The following is a 20,171-nucleotide window of genomic DNA, read 5'->3' as shown; positions in this document are numbered from 1 at the left end:
GATTTTCAGAGGAAAACTTCCTACGCGAAAAAGAAATCCGTGCCACAGGTCATGATAAAGGCCTGTCAAATGGAGCCTTCAAAATTTGGCCACTTTAATTAAATTTAAATTAAACGTAATCCATCTTAACTCTAAGTGAGAAAGGAGGACTATATATGATATAAAAATAAAGCAAACTGAACGGTCCCACCGACAGAGGGAAATGAGAAGGGCCGCTCTAGCCTTCCTCTCTACGGTTCTTCCGGTTTCCTGGTGCCGTGTCTAGGATGCAGGAAGCCCCCTTGGTTGCTGGGAGGCGGAGCAGTCCTCTCTAGCCTTTCTCTGTATGGCACTTCCGGCTTCCCGAAGCCTTGTCTAGGACGCAGGAAGGTTTCTTGTTGGTGTGGAGGCGGAGTCGGGGGAAATCATGGTGGTTGTGAGATGCTGAAAGGGAGCCTGGGTAGTAAGGAAGTGTTTTTTATTATTATTAAAATAACCCAATATGTATTTATTGTTATTATTAGCGTTTCTGTGACGCTGGAGAGCCGTTCAGGCCTCTTCACAGATATCATCTCAGCTTTCTTACAACAGCCCTGCGAGGCAGGACAGCCAGGGCTGGGAGGGGGGTAGGAGTTCAGAGGCCTGCTGGCAATTACAGTTGCCAACTCTGGGTCGAGGGAATTCCAAGACATTTGGGGCTTGGGAAGGGACCTCAGCAGGGATGTGATGCCAAACTCCCCAAAGCCATTTCCTCCTGGAGATCAGTTGAGATCTCCAGGCCTCACCTGGAGTTTGGCAACCCCAAGTGGCATCTTGTTTGGTTTGGGTTTTTTGGCTGGAAGGGTCATATACTGACGCTTGACATGCGAGGGGAAGAGTCCAGTGGCTCACTCGCAGCTTCCGCATGTGGCTGATGCAGTATTTGAACCAGGGGGTTGATGGTGGTGTCTTGGCTCATAGCTCAGCCTCTTGGTGGCCCCTGTTCCCTGCTGCCTCTCAGAATTGTTCTTACATTTGTCAGTCAGATGAAAGGACGCCACATTGGGTGATTAGTCTCTGATGTGTGCGTCTCTGAAATGTTGGCTGCATATTCTAAATAACAATACCACTTGATTTATATATCCCTCTTCAGGACAACTTAACACCCACTCAGAGCGGTTTACAAAGTGTGTTCTTATTATCCCGTGATATAAATAGAATGAGTGGGCATTTTCCATTGGGCAAGTTTAGGTAGATGCTCTAATCCTCCCTATTTTCTTACTAGAATAGATTTGCCTTTATGGAAGGGAGGCTGACCTCTTAGCACTTCTGTGACTATCAGAAAGTCAATGTTCGCCTCTGACGGAGACAGAAAAGGAACTTTTCTGTTGACTTTCTTCCAGTTTTTCAGCATTTAAAGACACAGGGACCCTGCCAGGTGAAAAACCAGCACGCGCACAGTTCTGTGCTATGAACCTATTTGCAGCGAGGGTTACCACCTATATTTGTTCCCGGGCCGTTAAGGGCCGCCGTGCTGCAGACATGAAGGAAGTGTAGCTTTTCCTGTTGCTTCATTCTCTCATTCATATATTTAGAATATATCTATGCCACTTCTTCAGAGTCCCCCTTGAAATGGCTCAATTTCTGCATATTGGGCTGCTCCAAGTGGCATGGGAGAAGCACCAGTTTTTTTTAAAAGTGGCAATTCTCAGTGTGTCTTTGCAGATTCGTGTTTTTTTAAAAAAATGATCGACTTGCCTAACCCATAACCCAGTTCTGGTGAATTCTTACTCTCCCCAGGTGGAGACTTCTAAGAGTGTGCATTTTTAAATTCTGTGTGCACCTGCTTAGCAAATAGTGTAGCTTTCTGAGATGCCTAGGGACGCTGATTCCTTTTGCCCAGTCTTGCCTATGATGACCTCTGGATGTTGAATTCCTGTTTTTCCTCGCTAATATTTCTTTATAATCTCAACTCCTCTTTGCTACAGTCGTTTGCACTGGTTGTTAAAAAGAAGAAGAAATCGCCGAGGAGAAGACAGGCACATGGTTTGTGATGAACATAAGCGCAGCTTGGTGAAGTGAATTCCAACAAGGACTGTCTGTCCTCTAGAAATGGATGAAGAGAGTTTGGAAGCCGCAATTCAGACTTACAATGCCCAACTTCAGCAAGTGGAACTGGCTTTGGGAGCTGGGCTGGACCCGTCACAAGAGTCGGATCTGATCCAACTCCAGTCAGATTTAAAGCAGCTGATCGAACTTACCGAATCCAGCCTGGTGTCTGTGAAAAAGAGCAAACTCTTTGCCACTTTGGACCCAGGGACGATCTCCACATCTCCATCCGCTCATCTAAACCAGGACAGTAGTAAGTCTGGCAGACCCAGTGGCGACGAAGAATACGCAGCTTTTCAGGAAGCGATTGCTGAAGTGGATGGAGGGGGCGAGCCCTCGGGTATTCGGGACGAGGCCTACCCCAAAACAGACAGTGAGGCTGACAGTGAGGGGGGAGAAGAGGAACTAGAGGAGGCAGCCAGTGGGATGAAAGTGAAAGCCCCTTACTACAGCTCTTGGGGCACCCTGGAATACCACAATGCCATGATCGTGGGGAGCGAGAGTTTGGAAGATGGAAGCGCGGGCGTCCGAGTTCTCTATCTCTACCCCACTCACAAATCCCTGAAGCCGTGCCCCTTTTTCCTGGAAGAGAAATGCCGATTCAAGGAGAATTGCCGGTAATGTCTAAGCTTCGTTATCGGATTTTAGCTTGTGTTCTGCGTTTTGATTGCAGACTGCCTTGGGCTGTTCTAAAGTGTAGAGTAGAAATGATTTTAATCGATCACTTACTGACTTTCTGCGTGAGACGAGAAAAAATGAATTGATGATTTGTGGATTTGATTTCTGAGAAGTTAAACTTAGGAAAAATAAATAGAAGGGGGCAGTATTGAAAAGGGAAATATTAGAGGTATTAATACCACAAGCATGATGTGTGTAGAGATATAATAGGTGTTGTAGAGGAAAATGGAAAATGAAATATGTATCTTTTTTTGTTTTTCCTTTCTTTAGCTTTTGTGTCTCTCTCCCTTTTATTCTCTCTTTCTATTCCTTTTTCTTTAATCTTTCCTTTCTCTGCTCTTGATTGGGCTTTTAAACTTACTAATAAAATAAAATTATTACTAAAAAAATCACTTTGAATTAGGCTTGATTTGCTACTTGATCGATAACATGTCTGGATGGGATTTTCTAAACGTGAGGGGTAGAGAAGTTAATGTAAGGAAGGCTGTGATCTTCCTCATGTGATTCACCACCCCAGAATCTGTGTCTCCCAATATGATTCTGGCCAGTCAGATGCACCCAAGCATGGTCCGTGGATCACAGCCTTCACCTGGTCACTGCTGCTAGTACCTTGGCTATCAGCTATAATAATCAGTGAGAGACCTACATAAATCTGTCCAGCCATCTTTAAATCTATCTAAGTCAGTGGCTACTGCCACATCTTGTGGCATTGAGTTCCACAAGCCAATAACCCATTGTATGAAGTGCTAGGTCCTCTCCAAGATTTTTGGTTGTCCCATCCCCTAGTCCATTAGATCTACCACAGCTCTTGTTCAGTCCTTTTCAGCTATAGTATCTGCTCTGTGGTATAGAGGTGTAAAATAACTGGAAGTTCTGAAGCTACAGGGGGGAAAGATTTTGTTTCTATGTCCCTCTGCCCGGGGGGAAAAGGGAAATTGGGGGAGAAATTGAAATATATCCAATACTTACTTTCCTATTGAGCCTAAATATTTTTTACTGATTTCACATAAAATGCATCATTTACACAAATTGTAGTATTTGACATGTTCATGGCATTTAAAAATATAAATGTCTTTGTTTTCTGTAAGAAAGATTGCAAGTATACCCTGTACATGAGAAAGGGTGGCAAACAGCTGCTCCCTATGTTACCGTAGCACGTGGATCTTAATTTCTGCCATCGGGGAGGCAAAAAAAAAGAATTGAAGATAGAAAAATAATGTAGTAAATGAAAGAGAGTATATTATTTGGACAGAAACACTCTCATAAATCACAGTATGTAAGACACCTGCAAGAGGAATTCCTATCAGTTCAAAAGAAGCACTCTGTCTCCCAAGAACACTCAGGTCTTCCACAACCTTCCTAAGGCAGAGATCCAGAGGAGTTAGCCGTGTTAGTCTGTAGTAGCAAAATAGTACAGAGTCCAGTAGCACCTTAAAGAATAACCAACTTTATTGTAGCATAAGCTTTCGAGAACCACAGTTCTCTTCATCAGATGCTGACGAAGAGAGCTGTGGTTCTCGAAAGCTTATGCTACAATAAAGTTGGTTAGTCTTTAAGGTGCTACTGGACTCTTTACTATTTTCCTAAGGCAGAGAAGACCCTGAAGTTTAGGTTTCTGTGTGCAGGGAATGCCTTGTTTAGTTGTCCACAGAGGAATATTCCTTTCTTTAAAAGGGGAAAGCCTTTTTTCTTGTCTCAGCCAAAGCACTTCCGACTGACCCTCCCTGTGTTTGTCCCCCTTAGATTTTCCCATGGGCAGGTTGTCTCTGTGGAGGAGCTGCGTCCGTTTGAGGATCCTGATCTCAGTTGCCTGGCTGTCGGCTCAGCCTGCCTGGCCAGGCATCAGGATGGGATCTGGTACACTGCCAGAATCACCGGTGAGGCTTGCTTCGTTGTCTGCGTAAATACACCTAGTATTAAAGACAGAGAGAGCTGCAAACTGCTGCACCCTATGCTGCTTCAGCAAAGGTATCTTAGAGTCTGTCTACACAAGACGTCTTGACACGTGAAAAACACATCAGGAGATGCAATGTTAGCCGGGAAGGGTAGTTTAAAAAGACAGCCAACAGCAGGGCAAGGGCTTTACTATACACTGGAGCTGTTTGAAGGGATTATGAAATGCCAGAAGGGAAACTTCAGCCCATTATAACCACTCCGGGTCCAAGATCAGCTCTGGAAGGCAGCTGCAGTCCATTTCCATTCCTCACTGCCCTCTTGTTGCAATCCCACACAGTTTTAGACTGGAGAGGTGAAATTGACAGAGCCTTCGGAGGTGAAGCTGAAATTAACAAACTCTCTGAGGCACAATCTCTACCAGCTCTGTCTTTTTAAACTACGCTTCCCAGCTAACATTACATCTCCCCGTACTTGATGAACACGCGCTGAGGTGTCTTGTGTATAGAGATTCTTAGATTTTGCCATTTGAGAGGTATGATAAATTAAAAGTTAAAAATAAAAATCACAGATTTTTGTTTGGATAAAAACAGTGTTATCGAGTAATATTGCTAACTGTATTTTGAAAACTGAGTTGAACTTCATAACACTAGAAAGCACTGAACTTTTCAATAGTGTGTTTTCACGCATATTGTGCCATGTTAATTGTGAGCAAAATTAGTCCCATTTAAACACAATCCACAATCAGACACTGGCAGGATCCACTTGTTAGATAATACACAGTCGTAATCAAGTTTATTATTACAGTCTGCGACCAGTACATATAAAACCATTTGCAAATCAGTTTAAAAACAGTTGAGACTGGATACAGGGGAAGAACAATGAATAAATATAAGAGTAAAAAAAATAAGATCATCATAAATTAGTTGTTTAAAAGGTTAAAATACATTCAATCTGCCTTATGAGATTTACGTTGCTTGTAGACCTGGCCACAGAATCTTGCTACAGTCGTAATCACTCACTTCCTATATCTTCCTGAATAATACAAAACCTACCAGAGGGTGAATTGAGAATAGTTTTTGGAGTTGATTTTGACCGATGAAAATATAGGGAACTCGTCCTAACTGGCCATTCGCGTTTATAACGTGTGTTTACAGAGTGACGCAGTCCTCTTGATTAAGGTGTTTAACTCAAAAGAGTTATTGAACCAACTTTTTGTGGGCAAAGGCCATGTTATCAGGACCGTAGTCCAAATTGTTGGAACTTTAAGGAGAAGCTTAAATAATCACACGGTAGGCATTCGGGGGTACGTGCTTTAAATCGTAAGTGACCTATTTCTGCTTTTCCCTTCCCCAGACATTGATAGCGGGTACTACACCGTGAAATTTGATTCCCTGCTGCTGAAAGAAGCCGTCGTGGAGGGGGATGGTATCATACCTCCACTGCGCAGCGAGGACGGATCTTCCTCTTCTGATTCAGAAGATGATGACGTGGACGATGCGGGATACGCTAAAGGTAAAAGGCACCGGGAGGTTCACCATGGCCAGGGCCTTTTCAGCCCTAGCACTGAACTGGTGGAACTAGCCTCAACCAGAGCCAGAGCCTTCTTGGTCCTGGCTCCAGCCTGGTGGAACTCTCTGTCTAATGAGACCAGGGCCCGGCAGGACTTGTTATCTTTCCGCCGGGCCTGTAAGACAGAGATTTTCTGCCAGGCGTATAACTGGGGCTGAGCTAGGCCTCCACCGGCCAAATAGAGAAGATTGGATCCCTCCCTACTAGAGGCATCCACCATCCAGCTTTTAAGTGGTAGTTTTAGGTGGTTGACTGACTGCCTCTGACTGGCTGATTGCTGCTACCTTGTACTCTTTAAAATATTTATATTGTATTAGTTGCTACTGCTGTTTTAAAGTGTAAGTTGTATTGTAATGTTTTTATTGAATGTAATCTGCCCTGAAACTGCCTGTGCGGGGAGGGTGGAATAAAAGTCGAAATTAATAATAATAATAATAATAATAATAATAACTCTCTGTAGAAGTTCAGGCCTGGCAGGATTTACTATCTTTCCGCCAGGCCTGCAAGACAGAGATGCTCCACCAGGCATATGGTGGTTGAAGTGAGCCTCCCCTCATTGGCCTGCCGCTGGAGGGGGACCTGCCCACCCCCAGGCTACTGAACATCAGACAGCTTGCCACCTGACCCTCAGGTTTTTGCATGTTGAGGGATTGTGCAGTAGAAATGCAATCACTTTTTAAACTGAAAGTGTTTTTAATTATTCTGCCTGTTTTACATTTCTGATGTGATCTGCTCTGAGCCTGTTTTTCAGGGACAGCGGAATACAAGCGTAATAAAATAAATAAATAAACGATCACTGTTTTCCGTGGGGTGCTCTCCCTTAGCATAACTGGATTCTCTTTGCTTTGAGGAAAGGGGCCATCTCCATATTTATGGTGGTTCTGTTTTTGGAAATATTGGCACACTGGGTGTGATTTTCACCTGTAAAATAGCTCATGGAGGCAAACAGAACCTAAAACAAGGGATCCGTTTCTTTCCACAATGAGGTGGGGTGGGGGAAAGAACCTTATTGCACAGGCAGTGGTGTGTTAGTGAGTGGGCTATGGTCTACCTCGTGAGTAAAAGAGGCCATGTTACATTGGTCTCCGATTGGGGAGATTTGGATTTAAATCCCCACTCTGCCAGGAAGGTGACTGAGTGGCCTCAGGTCGGTCACGTATCCTTTTCTCTCAGCCTGTCCTACTTTGTAGGACTGTTGTGAGAATAAAAAGTGAGAACCACACCTTCCTTTCAGGATAAAAATGTGCTAGATGACAGATCGGCATTGCCTGCCCTGCCAAAAAGGCTTCCCTGCCTTCTTCGTGAAGCGCCCGTCAGTCTATGGACGACAGGCTATGGCAGACAGACCCCTGTACCCATACAGCAAGAAGTCCAGGTTCTTGGTTAAAAGGTTTTATTCAGGAATCAAATCATTTCCATAGAAAAGGTCCATAGGGTTCTCAGCAGCAATTGTAAGCCACCAAGCATGTAGACAATAACTTGACAGGAACGAAAGTCGGGGATGGATCCCCTCCTTTTAAGCACAATAACTCCTTTCTCCCCTTCCCAACAGAAAACGTGTACGTGACCGCGAAAAAGATCTGGGAACTTCTTACATAGTTTACATATTATTCTAGACATTACGGAAGGCACAAGATTACACTGCAGCCTGAAACAGTTACAAGATCGAAGCACTGGGAGCTTCCCAGATAAGAGACCGGCATGCAGCAGGCCTGAGAAAGTAAATAAGACATCAAGGCACAGCATCCAGTAACATTGGTTCACAGATAGAATAAAACAATGGCATGGATGTAAGGGGTACAGACATGACAGCGCCCGTACCCTGGAAGGAATTGGAAGAAGGGGAGGGAAGTGCCTGACGTATCTAGTTGAGGAAAGGGGTTGAGCTCAGTAGCCTGCTCAGCTGAGGAACAGTCTTCCGCGGGTCAGCATTTGCTACCTATTGCCAACCGAACCCTGATTTTAAAGCTAATGGGTTTTCAACAAGGCTTTGGTTTCCAAGGCTGTGAGTAAGACAAGGGCATTCTCTCATTTTGTCTGCATCACTCTTCATACAGAGCTTGATTTGACCACCGTCTTTGATCTGCATTCTAAGCCTCTTCCTCTTGCCTTGTTACAGTCATCGAGTCCGGTGCCCCCGAGAACGGGGAAGGGCCCTCTGCCTGCAGTTCCTCCTTTGGCAGCTGGGAGGCGCATACTCGAGGCATCGGCTCTAAACTCCTTGCTCAGATGGGGTACGAGCTCGGGAAAGGTAAGCATGTGTGTACGCTCAAAAAAGTGGGCATCCCCACCGTATGCGGCAGGGTACTTCCGGAGTTTGTGTGAATGGAGGTGTCTTGTGTTTTGGCCTTAAATAAAACGGATCAGTTGAAGAAACGGCAGAGAGCTCAGTCCTTGACAACAGATAAATGAGATTGTCTGGCAGGCTTTCTCTACAGTAACAGAAAAGACCTCTGCCCAGAGTTAAAAAATCACTACCAGTATAACAATGATTAAATTTAGTGTTAAAGTGCAAATAGTGCTCAGTTGTAAATATGAACAATATTCATCAATCCACAAATATCAATAAATATCATTCAACAAATATGCATAAAGAGAGAAAAGTCAATAAATACAAATATCACAAAACCATCCAACTGGTCAAGTTTAAGTATAAACTCCTAAGCTTATCAGTCCAGAGAAAAGTTTTAATACAATATCTCAATATGAATAAATGTTCATTTTTCAAAAAGATGGGAAAATCCTGTAGAAGGTGCTGTGTCATTGTAGAAGATGTTACAGCCGCCTACCATGTTGGTCTGCTTTGACCAACATGGTATAACAAATAAAGCAAACCCAGTGGTTAAACTGTAAGAATAGAAAGGGGACAACCCCAACTGGGTCAAAAAGCTTTTTTTCTTTTTCAAAGCAACAAATGCTCACTCTTTATGCAACGTATTTCATAAATAACAATTTAAAGACACGACTCCAGATAACTGAAGCAAGGTAAGTAATTAAAGTCCATTCTTTTTTCAGAGCAACAATTTATCACTCTTTATGCACTGTAGTAATTAAAGTCCATTCATAGTAGTGCTCTTCTTTCCTTTTGCAGCTTGTACTTATCAGTTGTTATTGCCAGAGGAATTGGCATTCCCACGCAGACGCCCAAATCGGGGCTGGTTATTTATAAACGCTGATTTTCGTCCCACAAACTTCCTCAGGGGCGTTTTAATCCGTCTCCATTTAATTCTTATACACGTATTTTCTCTCTCTCTTATTAGGTGACTGGAGAGCGACGCCAATACTCTTTCTCTGGCGTCAAATGGTGGCAACTCATTGCATTAAATGAATCTTTTGGTGTTTATATAAAATAGAGAAGCCTATGAAGAAGTGATATATGAAACGGGATGGATTGAACTTATGTCGACAAAACCCGTAGGCAGCGTCCTTACAATTGAGCACTATTTGCGCTTTACGCTAAATTTATTCATACTGGTAGTGATTTTTTGACTCTGGGGTCTTTTTGGTTGCGGTTCCCAGAGTGCCCCTTGTGGTTTGACCAGGCTTCTCTACAGTGGCAGGTGTTGGGAAATGCCTGCTGCTTTCTATCCCTTTTTTGCAGAATTTGTACATAGTTTGCTGCAGAAACTATTATTATTAAGCGTGTTTTTATCCCGCCTTTCTGTTGGTGGATAAAGTTGCAGTTTAATATTAGTGCAGTAGAATCAAAAGACAGACTCCTATGGGTTTAGCTCTAAAAAAATACATTTACCACATATCCGGGAAAAGGGTACATTTTCAGAGCAATCCTAAGCAGAGTTACACTGTTCTAAGCCCATTGAAATGAATGGGCTTAGACTGGTGTAACTCTGCTTAGGATTGTACTGTTTGTGAGAAAATAAACAAATAGCTAACTAACTCCCTCAATTTCGTCTCCTTTGGTTGGCAGTAGCTCTCCAGGGTCCCGAGTAGAGGTCTTCCACGTCACAGATACCTGAGCCTTTAAAAAAAATATTTTATTTAAATGTGATTGTAATAGAACTGTTCAATAAATGATCTAGAAAGTGCTTTAATATGATAAACAGGTACCTGTTAAACAAACATGCCTATTATACAGCTAATTGTTGACTATTGATTATAGCAACAGTAATGGCTTTCGAGACATTACAAATTGAACAGTGCCTCAAAATATTCATCAAGTCGCTTTCCATGAGCTATTCCACCACTGGGAGCCAAAGTTCCATAAAGTAGGATTTGTAGCTAGGTCATTCGGTTTGTGCAGTCTGGTCAGAAGGTTTCTCCATAATGAAGCAGTCCCAAATACGAATGAGCCAACTGGAGATTTGGGATGTTGTTGTTTTTCTTACCAGAAAAAGGCTGTTGTTGATTTGGCTGCAGATAGTAAGATGGCTGTCAAGTTCATGTGAGAGGACGGAATTGTTTTGTCGTGCCAGGAGTTGAGAAGTATAGTCTCTGGCTTCCTAGGCGCAGGATAATTAGTCATTGATTTTATTATTTTGGTTACTTTAGATGAACATTTTTGAATTTCTACGCCTTCCTACCAGCAATTAATATAAGCACCTCTTTGGCCATGCTGTCTCCAGCAGTTAGAACATAGTTCAGAATTTGTACGATGTAGTTTTACCTGAGCCTTTTCAATAGGACCTGCCAAGGATGGAGCCCGAGACCTGCATGCCCAGCAGCTGTATTCTGGCAGATCTGCTCTGCTAGCAGTGCCTTGCTGCATGCAAAGCGGGTGACCTGTCACTGAGTCGCAGCCCCTTCACTGTTGTTCAGGTCGAACTGTGTCTGTTTGCCTCCCATTACAGGCTTGGGGAAGAACGCAGAGGGCCGCGTGGAGCCCGTGTTGGCTGTTGTGCTGCCAAAGGGCAAATCCTTGGACCAGTGTGCCGAGATACTTCAGAAGAAGAGGGAGGGGAAGCTCGATCCAGCCAAACCCAAGCGACGGCGGGCGAAAGGAAGTGGTGCCACCCAGTCCTCTGCACGGCGCCCGAAGCCCCCCAAGAGAAACGTGTTTGACTTTCTGAACGAAAAGCTTCAGGGCAGGGACTCTGGTGAGCAGCCAGGGGGGCTGGCGCCGCTCGAGAGGGACAGCAAGGAGATCTACCACGCTAGCAGAAGCACCAAGAGGGCGCTGAGCGTGCGCCTCTTCCAGACAGTGGAGAAGATCGAGCAAACGCAGAAGGACATCCGCGGGATCCAGGAGGCCCTGGCACGCAACGTTGGACGGTAACGAGAGCACCTCATTTGAGGACCAAGTTGATTCCGGACAAAGCCTGGTTCTGCATGTCCAGAATTCTGATATCTGATCTAGCTTCAGGAGGGATCTAGAGGTTTTAGTTTGGCCCAGTAGTTACAGTCTGACCTGGACAGCCCAGGCCAGCCCGATCTTGTCAGATCTGGGAAGCTAAGCAGGGTCAGCCCAGGTTAGTCTTTGAATGAGTGACCACCAAGAAGTCCCATGTAGTGCAGAGGCAGGCAATGGCAAATCAACTCTGAACATCTCTTGCCTTGAAAACCTTCAGGGGTTGCCATAAATCATCTACCACGTGACTATCCACCACCACCAGTAATTAAGCCGTTTGAGATTGCTAGTGACCCCTCTCATTCCCTGGGTCCTGTGGCACAGACAGAAGAATTGGAGGTAGGCTTGCCTATTCCGCCGAGCTCTGGAGATGGTAGATTCAGCGTGGGAGAGCCTTGTGCATTTCATACCAGCTCCAAAGCCCAGCTTTGGCACGCTGATGACCAGTGTAAGGAATGGTCCGCTCCACACCTTGCCGTGAGTGGCTGGTACAGCCATGCTCTGTAATGCCTATTGTACCAGCAGAGGGTGTAGGGCACAGAGTGATTCCAGCTGGGAGCGGGCAGGGCCTGTATTTGCCTCCCCTGGAGCATAAGAAGAGGCAGCTTTATTCTGGAGAGGAAGAGTGAGCCGGAGCCAGGAGCTGACTAGTTCACCTGTTACTGGAACTGGCCTCCTTGCAATAAACTGATTTGTGGGGGAATTAGCAAGCAAGGAGAATGGCTATGTGAGAAGGGTAACAAGCGGGAAATCTCCACCAGTTTCAACCAGGCCCACTCCGCAAGGTAGCAGACGAGGCTGGTGTTTTTAAGGTCAAAGAATAATTTTATTTAAAGAGGAAAAACTAACATACGCACACAGAGTTAATTGAAAATGTAACATACACACACACAGAGTCCTAGGAAACATAGCCAGAGATTGGGAATAGAGAGAGGGAGTAAGTATATCTACTTATCCTGAAGGGTAGTCCAGTCCGCGGTGAAGAGAGAGAGAGAGTAGCTTCAAACGTCCAGCATCCTTGGCCAAGAGAGCAAGAGGCTCAGAGCAAACCTCAACGGAACAGCGCTTGTGGATCCGGTAAGCGTGTATGAAGGAAGAGAGGCTTAGGGAAGAGACCCTAAAGGAGCAACATCCTGGAAGCTTGCACGATTTGAATGAGGCCAGAGCCCTACCTTTGTAGGTAAAATGAGCCCTGAGGTGGGAGAGCCCACGTAGCAGTCAGAACAAAAACTACAACGGTCAGTTCCTGGGTTTAACAAAAGATATGATTGCCTTGAGTGGTAGCTGCTGGGGCGTGTGAATACAAATGTACAACTAGTTTTAGAGCTGCACAAAAGGACAGTTTTCCTGATGAAGTACACCAGAGCTAGGTTAAGTGTTTTTAGGTGGGGAATGCACTGTTCCAGGAACGACTGTGTATACTTACGACTGTCGTTTGATTAGCTCCTCAGTCATGGACAGGAGATCTCATCACGGGAGGAGGAAAAGGAATGTGCTAAGTGGGGATGACTCTGCGAGATCTTTGTTGCGCTGGATCCCTTCGGGGCCGGAGGGATATTAAATCCAATCGCTTCTCAATCACTCCGCATTCCTGTGCAGCATTCCATGAATGCTACGTTCTCCTGGGCCGGACTTAGCAACTGTTGGGGGCTCTCTAGTGGCAATACGGCAGCCATTTTAACTCCAGAGGCCTGAAAACCTTTAATATTACAAGCAGCCATACATAAAACTGCTATTAAAATGGCGGAGGCCGGGCCGACTGCTCACACACCTTTCCCACAGCTGCTTCTGCCTCCAACTTGGTGTTTGGCTCTTAGTTGCAGACCTGGAAAGTTACGAGGCTGACTTGGGATGGGGTGTTGTTGCCGGGGAAGATTTCGGCTGAAACCTTGGGGCGCTCACTCCTGGCAACCTCGTGAGTAGTTTGCGGAGGCCTGGTGCAAAGGGATCTCGTTTCCTGGGTAACTGTTTATTTTGAGCCTCCTTACAAAAACTAGTCCTTCTGATAGGCCAGAAATGTGTTGGCAAGTGTTGGGGACAGAGCTGCTGTATTTCTGGCACAGCAGCCCGTCTCCTTGTCCTAAATTCCCTTCCTCTTGCCACTGCCTTGTTCCTTAAAGTAACGCAGCAAAGGAGGAAAGTTCCCGCGGGAGAAAAATACTCTACTGCGTGTATATTACAACATTTAAAGTGCTCAAGTGCTAATTAATGGTTTGGTCACAGTTCATATACATTCAATATTCAAATATTACAGTACATAATAGTTATACATTATACGTTATAAAGTAACAGGCATCGATCTTTTCCAGCATGTATCGAAGACACTCAACACGCAAAAGTGATAACTCCGGGGAAGGCAACTATGCAAACATGAAATATTGTCGAAGGCTTGTTGTGGATGGTTGTTGTGGATTTTCCGGGCTGTATCGCCGTGGTCTTGGCATTCTAGTCCCTGACGTTTTGCCAGCAGCTGTGACTGGCATCTTCAGAGGTGTAGCATCTTCAGAGGTGTATGCAAACACTGTCCAAAAGTCTTAAATATTCATTCACAAATTTTGTTGTCCTTCTTCTTCTTCTTGCTATTGTTATATCCGGACCGGTGGAGAGAAGATAATCCAAAAGCTCCACGTGTTTGCATAGTTGCCTTCCCCGGAGTTATCACCTTTCCATGTTGAGTGTCTTCGATGCATGCTGGAAAAGATCGATGCCTGTTACTTTATAATGTATAATGTATAACTATTATGTACTGTAATATTTGAATATTGAATTTATATGAACTGTGACCAAACCATATTAATTAGCACTTGAGCGCATTAAATGTTGTAATATACACGCAGTAGAGTATGTTTCTCCCGCGGGAACTTTCCTCCTTTGCTACGTTACTTTCTGTATCGGGAGAGCCGTTGTTTGTTCGGATTCACTGCCTTGTTCTTTGGCAAGGGAGAAACCCGTGTCTAATTCTATAAAAACGTTTCTTGGATGCCGAATAAAATGTAGCTGTTGTGCACATATGTGGAAAAGCAAAACAGACATAGATTTGAGTTGCAAACAAAATAGAGGGGAGGTCTCCAAATATCAAAGTACAAACCAGGGACCACAGTCCTAGGAGACCTTACAGAATCAAACTAATGCCAATACAATTTTTGGTTTATAATCTTATTATATTTTTTTGGATTTTTGACTACAAAAGTGCAAGGTGCAAAAAGTGCAATCTTATCTATCAGTTCTTATAATTATACAATAAATAACCCCGAGTTACACACTTCCATTTAACCGATGCTTCCGAATTCAAGTAAGTAATACAGTTCATATCCAAGAGAGTCCTTTTTTGTAATTCGTTGTCTTATTTTCCTATGTAGGCAGACGGCTGTTGGTGGACTACTGGAATTATCACCAATGCAAAGAATGAAATAATTTTGTGTGGAGATGCTTTTTTTTAATGTGGTTTATGAAGAAGCATTGAGAAACGGGATGTATTAGTTGCTAGCGCACCCGTTGCCAACTCTCCTGGACCTTTGCTCCCCGTCGGATGCAGCCTTTGTTCTCCATTGACGGCCGTCTGCCTATATAGGAAAATAAGACAAAGAATTACAAAAAAGGACTCTCTTGGATATGAACTGTATTACTTACTTGAATTCGGAAGCATCGGTTAAATGAAAGTGTGTAACTTGGGGTTATTTATTGTATAATTATAAGAGTTGATCAATAAGCTTGCACTTTTTGCACCTTATAGTCAAAAATCCCCCCAAAATGTAATAAGATTATAAACCATAGATTTGAGTTGCACAGGTGATTTGCTTTCTGTTGACTTTTCCACGCACACCCAATCTAGCATTCCTTGATAATGAATTTTGGATGCTGGGGGGGCGATGGCGGCAGAAAACAACGCTCCCCAATCGATCAATGCTCCTTGCAAGACGACCTAATTTTCTGCATTTGGCTTTCAGGCACAGCATCGCCACAGCTCAGCTGGAAGAAAAGCTGGCCGGCGCCCGCAAAAAGCTGGCTGAGCTACGGTCTCAGGAGTCCAGCCTTCAGCGAGAGCAAAAGAAAGCCGACACGCACAAGAAAATGACCGAGTTCTAGTCTGCCTCTCTCGTTCGCCCTCAGTCATGTCTGTTGGCTGGGCTGCTGTCCTGCTGCGCCGTGCAGCCAACTGGGAGCTGGAGCTGCATCTTCTCTTCTGGACCTCATTCATCCCAGCACCAGAACTTGGACCAAAAGACACAGGCCGGATCTGCACCCTCCTAGCTGTCTTGACTGGTTACGGAATAGTCGCCCTAGGAGTAAGAGCAGATTACCCTTTTGCCTTTCCTTTTTGTTTATCGCCTTTGTAAGAAACCTCCAGGAAGACCCCGTGGCCAGCCACATGTGGGGCTTCAGGAAGAGGTTGTGTTGGAGGGAGGAAGCCATCAACATGCATCAGTCACTGTTGCGGCTGTTTGCTTGGCTCTTTCTGCTTCCGGGATTCCTTTGTGGGGCGTCAGTGGCAGATTTTTCTCTCCTTGTTCGGTTGCAGCAGAAATAACTTGGAAGCACTATAAGTAGAAAGAATTAGGGAAGATGAGATGGTGGGGCTGTCTACCACCCTGGGGCCTCCTGGCCTGGCAGAAGGAGCGGCTGCATCCCTACGCACAGCCCCCGAGCCGTGTGTCACATGCGAAACCCCAGCCTCTTTGTCCTCTGTAGTGCTGTGGTCTGATGAGAGGAATTACACCAGCCATGGAAAAAGTGCCTGCAAGATACGTTTGCCACATTACAATGGTTTGGTACTTCGATTGTTGTCAGCTCCCTGTGTCCCTGGATCTGAAGCCCTGCCACCCAAATTGGCATGACGTTTGCTGGCGGCATCACGTGATCTCTTTCCACCTGTGAAATGGCATGGAAATCTGGTCACATGATGCCTCCTAGTGAAGGAGTTGTTCCCGAGACTGCCAAAAACCTTGGAAAGCAGGGAGGGGAGGTGGCAGCCGGCATGGACGCTGGATAGAGCGAGCGCCATCACGCAGTGAGTTTAAGCGGCAGCCACGTAACAAGCAGTCACTCGATTCCGTCCTTAACCTGCTGCTTCTCTCAAAACCGAAGACGGAGCGGAGAGAAGTTGCTGTCGTTCTCGCTTGGGCCCGCAGCCTGGACTGAGATGCGATCAGAGAACACGATGCACCATTTTATCTCAGAAGGATGCTGTGGGGAGAAGGGCGGCCCGTTCTGTGATTCAGGCAGGCATCGGCATCCGTGTAACTTCCTCTGCTCGTTTCCTTTCAAGCTCTGAAATTAAGCTTATTTTAAGTTAAAAGCTCAGGCTTTTGTGTTTTTGTTCTTTGTCTTTCTAACGATCTTGGGGAACTTCTGTGTGTCGCAGGCACCTGTGGAAGCAGGAAGCTCAGCTTCTTTGTGTGGGCCTGTGCGCACACGTGTGTATACACGGATCTTGCACTGTTGTGCTGGCAACATTTAATACCTGGGCTGGCAGTAAACGCATACAGCTCCCCTATGAGCCAGTTTGGTGTAGTGGTTAAGAGCGGCAGGACTCTAATCTGGAGAGCCAGGTTGGATTCCCCACTCCCCTGCTTGAAGCCAGCTGGGCGACCTTGGGTCAGTCACAGCTCTCTCAGGGCTCTCTCAGCCCCACCCACCTCACAGGGTGATTGTTGTGCGGATAATAATAACACACTTTGTAAGTTGCTGTGAGTGGACGTTAAGTTGTCCTGAAGGGAGGTATATAAATCAAATGTTGTCGTTGCTGTTGTTACTACACTGCATCAGACCATTGGTCCATCACAGTCAGTACTATGTAACCCCATCGGCAGCAGCTCTCCAGGGTCTCAGACTGAGGTCTTTCAAATCACCATCTGCCTAGTCCTAACTGGAGAGGCCAGGAATTGAACCTGGGACCTTCTGCATGCAAAGCAGATGCTCTACTGCTGAGCCACAGCCTCTTTAGTCTCTTCATTCAGTACTGCGGTCCTGGAGATAAAGAGTTAGGCTCTTGATTCAACTCCCACTCTCTCCTCTCCCTCTCTCTTCAGACCTTTCTGTTTTGTTAAGGTCCCTTGTACAGCTGCCTCAGTTTCCTGACTTTAAAGTGGGAATAACAATAGTCTCATTATTAGGCTCGTTGAGTGCTTTCCTAGAATCATAGGGCTGGAAGGGACCTCTAGGGTCACCTAGTCCCACCCCCTGCACCACGTAGGAAATTCACAACTACATTCCCCCCCCCCCCCACACACACACACCTCCAGTGACCCCTTACTCCATGCCCAGTAAATGGCGAAACACCTCCAGGATCCCTGGCCAAACTGGCCTGGGAAAAATTGCTTCCTGACCCCCAAGTGGCGATCAGCATTACCCTGAGCATGTAAGAAGGGGCCATGAAAACTAAGCCCTTCCTGCCGTCCCCCTCATGATCTGTCCAGGTTTGGTGTAGTGGTTAAGAGCACGGGACTCTAATCTGGAGAGCCAGGTTTGATTCCCCACTCCTCCACTTGAAGCCAGCTGGGTGGCCTTGGGTCGGTCACTTAAGAGTGGCAGGACTCGAATCTGGAGAGCCGGGTTTGATTCCCCATGCCTCCACGAAGCCAGCTGGGTGACCTTGGGTGAGTCACAGCTCTCTGGAGCTCTCTCAGCCCCACCCACCTCACAGGGTGACTGTTGTGGGGTAATAATAACACTTTGTAAACCGCTTTGAGTGGGCATTGTTGTCCTGAAGGGCGGTATATAAATCGAATGTTGTTGTTGTTGTTATTATTATTATTATTATTATTATTTACCAAATGAGCATTGCTGTCAGATGGCCATCGAGCCTCTGCTTAAAAACCTCCAAAGAAGGAGAGCCCACCACCTCCCGAGGAAGCCTGTTCCACTGAGGGACCGCTCTACATGTAGGAAGTTCTTCCTAATGTTTGGCCAAAAAATCTTTTGATTTAATTTCAACCCGCTTTACTTGTTAAATGTGCCGCTTGCTGAATTCCATGCTTCTGCCAAGGATTAGAATACACCCTTCCCGCTATGTCCTATTGTTCTACATCTAACACAAACAAAACCTCTTAGCGGTTCTCCTGTCTTGGGAGGGGGGAGAGAAGCTAGAGGTTGTCCTAACTATTTCATCACAGTCTGTAGAAGTTTTTGGTTTCTGGTCCAGAGATCAGCATGTGTGCCCTCAGACCTTTGAGCAGGGTGCCTTTCCTGTTTCAAAGCTACCATCTTAGGAACATTTTCTTACGAGCCAGTGCCGTAGTTAGAGTGTTGGATCTGGGAGACTCGGGTTCGAATCCCTGCTCTGCCAGGGAAGATCGCTGGGTGCCCTTAGGCCTCTCCTACCTCACAGAGTTGCTATAAGGATAAAATTGAGGATACAAGAACAATGCAAGCCACTTAGGGGAGAAAGGATATAAATGAAGTAAATAGGAGTAAACTACGAGTGATTCCGCACACGTTGGATAATGCACTTCCAATCCTTTTTATAGATCCTTTGGAACGGATTTTTTCATGTGTGGAACAAATAATCCACCTCAAACGATTGATAAAGTGCATCGAAAGTGCATTATCCAACGTGTGCGGAATCAGCCTACACTGGGTTTAGTGAGACGTAATTTCCAAGTAAACTCGGGCTGTTCAAATATGATGGAGGCAGCGGGTCCCTTTTTGGGCACAAGGGCGAACACTGTACAGTCTGCATTGCCTCTGAAATTTTGGGTGTGGGTTTGAAGGACTTGATAGCATACCGAAGGCAATACTTTTCTCCCACCCCCCACCCCCCAATTTTAAGAAAGTTGCTAGTTCTCATTGCGCACACCCCAAGACAAACAGAAGGCAAGAGAAGGATGGTTGGGTGACGTTGCCGGTAATCAGTCACCATAACCCCCACCCCTGTCCTACGGGTGCTTTTCTGATCACCCATTTCTCCGAAACAGAAAGAAAAGGCACGTTCTGGACCTCCCATTTTGTACCCAAGCAGGTGCATTCTAAGTTCTGCTCTGAGGCGGCACCTAGTAGAAATGTGGTGGTGCTTTGGGACCAAAAGATTTCAAAGCAGAGATTTGCCTTTCTCATCCATTGATTGTGTGGAATGAGTGTCCTAGGCTTAGACGTGCCGGATCTGTTTCCTGTATTTCAGCCGTAAATAAGCAATAGACACGGCTCTGCTTAATTCCAGACCAAAGATCTGCCGAGACCAGCATCTTGTTTCCAACCACAGCTGGCCAGATGCTGGCCCGGAAGCAGGGCATGAAGGCTGGTTGGATGAAGATGCCAGTAGCCAGGTACCATATCCTCCACCCCTGACCTATGGTGATTTTCTCATCATCCCAGGTGTTTGTCCCCAGCAGATTCAAAGGTACACTGCTGCTGTATTAGGAGGTTCCATCAATCAATCCTGACTTGATACGCCTGCTCTCCACCAGGTACTGGTAATGCAGGACAATGAAGTCCTCCTCCAAAGTTCCACCCTTTTTTGCCCATCTATCTGCCAGGCCCTCTTGCTTTTCAGCTTTTGGTTTGCAAAGCAACGTGCAGTTGGGAGATGTGGGCAGGAAATGGGTTGTGTGTCACTGTACTGCACGCTGCCTCAGCAGATCCCCTCCCTGCTTAAGAAAAGCAGCTGAACAAAAGAGCCAAAGGTACCTGGAAGCTCCAAAGAGGCAGACGAGGCTTGCCC

The 20,171-nt window shown here is 45.6% G+C and overlaps 1 protein-coding gene across 1 annotated transcript; it reads left to right on the top strand.

The window, feature by feature from the left end:
• The first annotated feature begins 360 nt into the window (after positions 1-360).
• On the top strand, positions 361-16,780 carry ZGPAT (zinc finger CCCH-type and G-patch domain containing). The gene is made up of 7 exons (XM_054979112.1): positions 361-442; positions 1,947-2,684; positions 4,489-4,622; positions 5,995-6,153; positions 8,330-8,461; positions 11,019-11,439; positions 15,463-16,780. Exons 2-7 carry the CDS (start codon positions 2,071-2,073, stop codon positions 15,599-15,601), a joined length of 1,599 nt encoding a protein of 532 aa, XP_054835087.1. The 5' UTR covers positions 361-442; positions 1,947-2,070; the 3' UTR covers positions 15,602-16,780.
• The last annotated feature ends 3,391 nt before the right edge of the window (positions 16,781-20,171 follow it).

The sequence above is a fragment of the Eublepharis macularius genome, chromosome 5, assembly GCF_028583425.1.
Source record: "Eublepharis macularius isolate TG4126 chromosome 5, MPM_Emac_v1.0, whole genome shotgun sequence".
NCBI lineage: Eukaryota > Metazoa > Chordata > Lepidosauria > Squamata > Eublepharidae > Eublepharis > Eublepharis macularius.
Note: the sequence above shows the minus strand (reverse complement) of the source record. Positions and strands in the feature narration are given on the sequence as shown.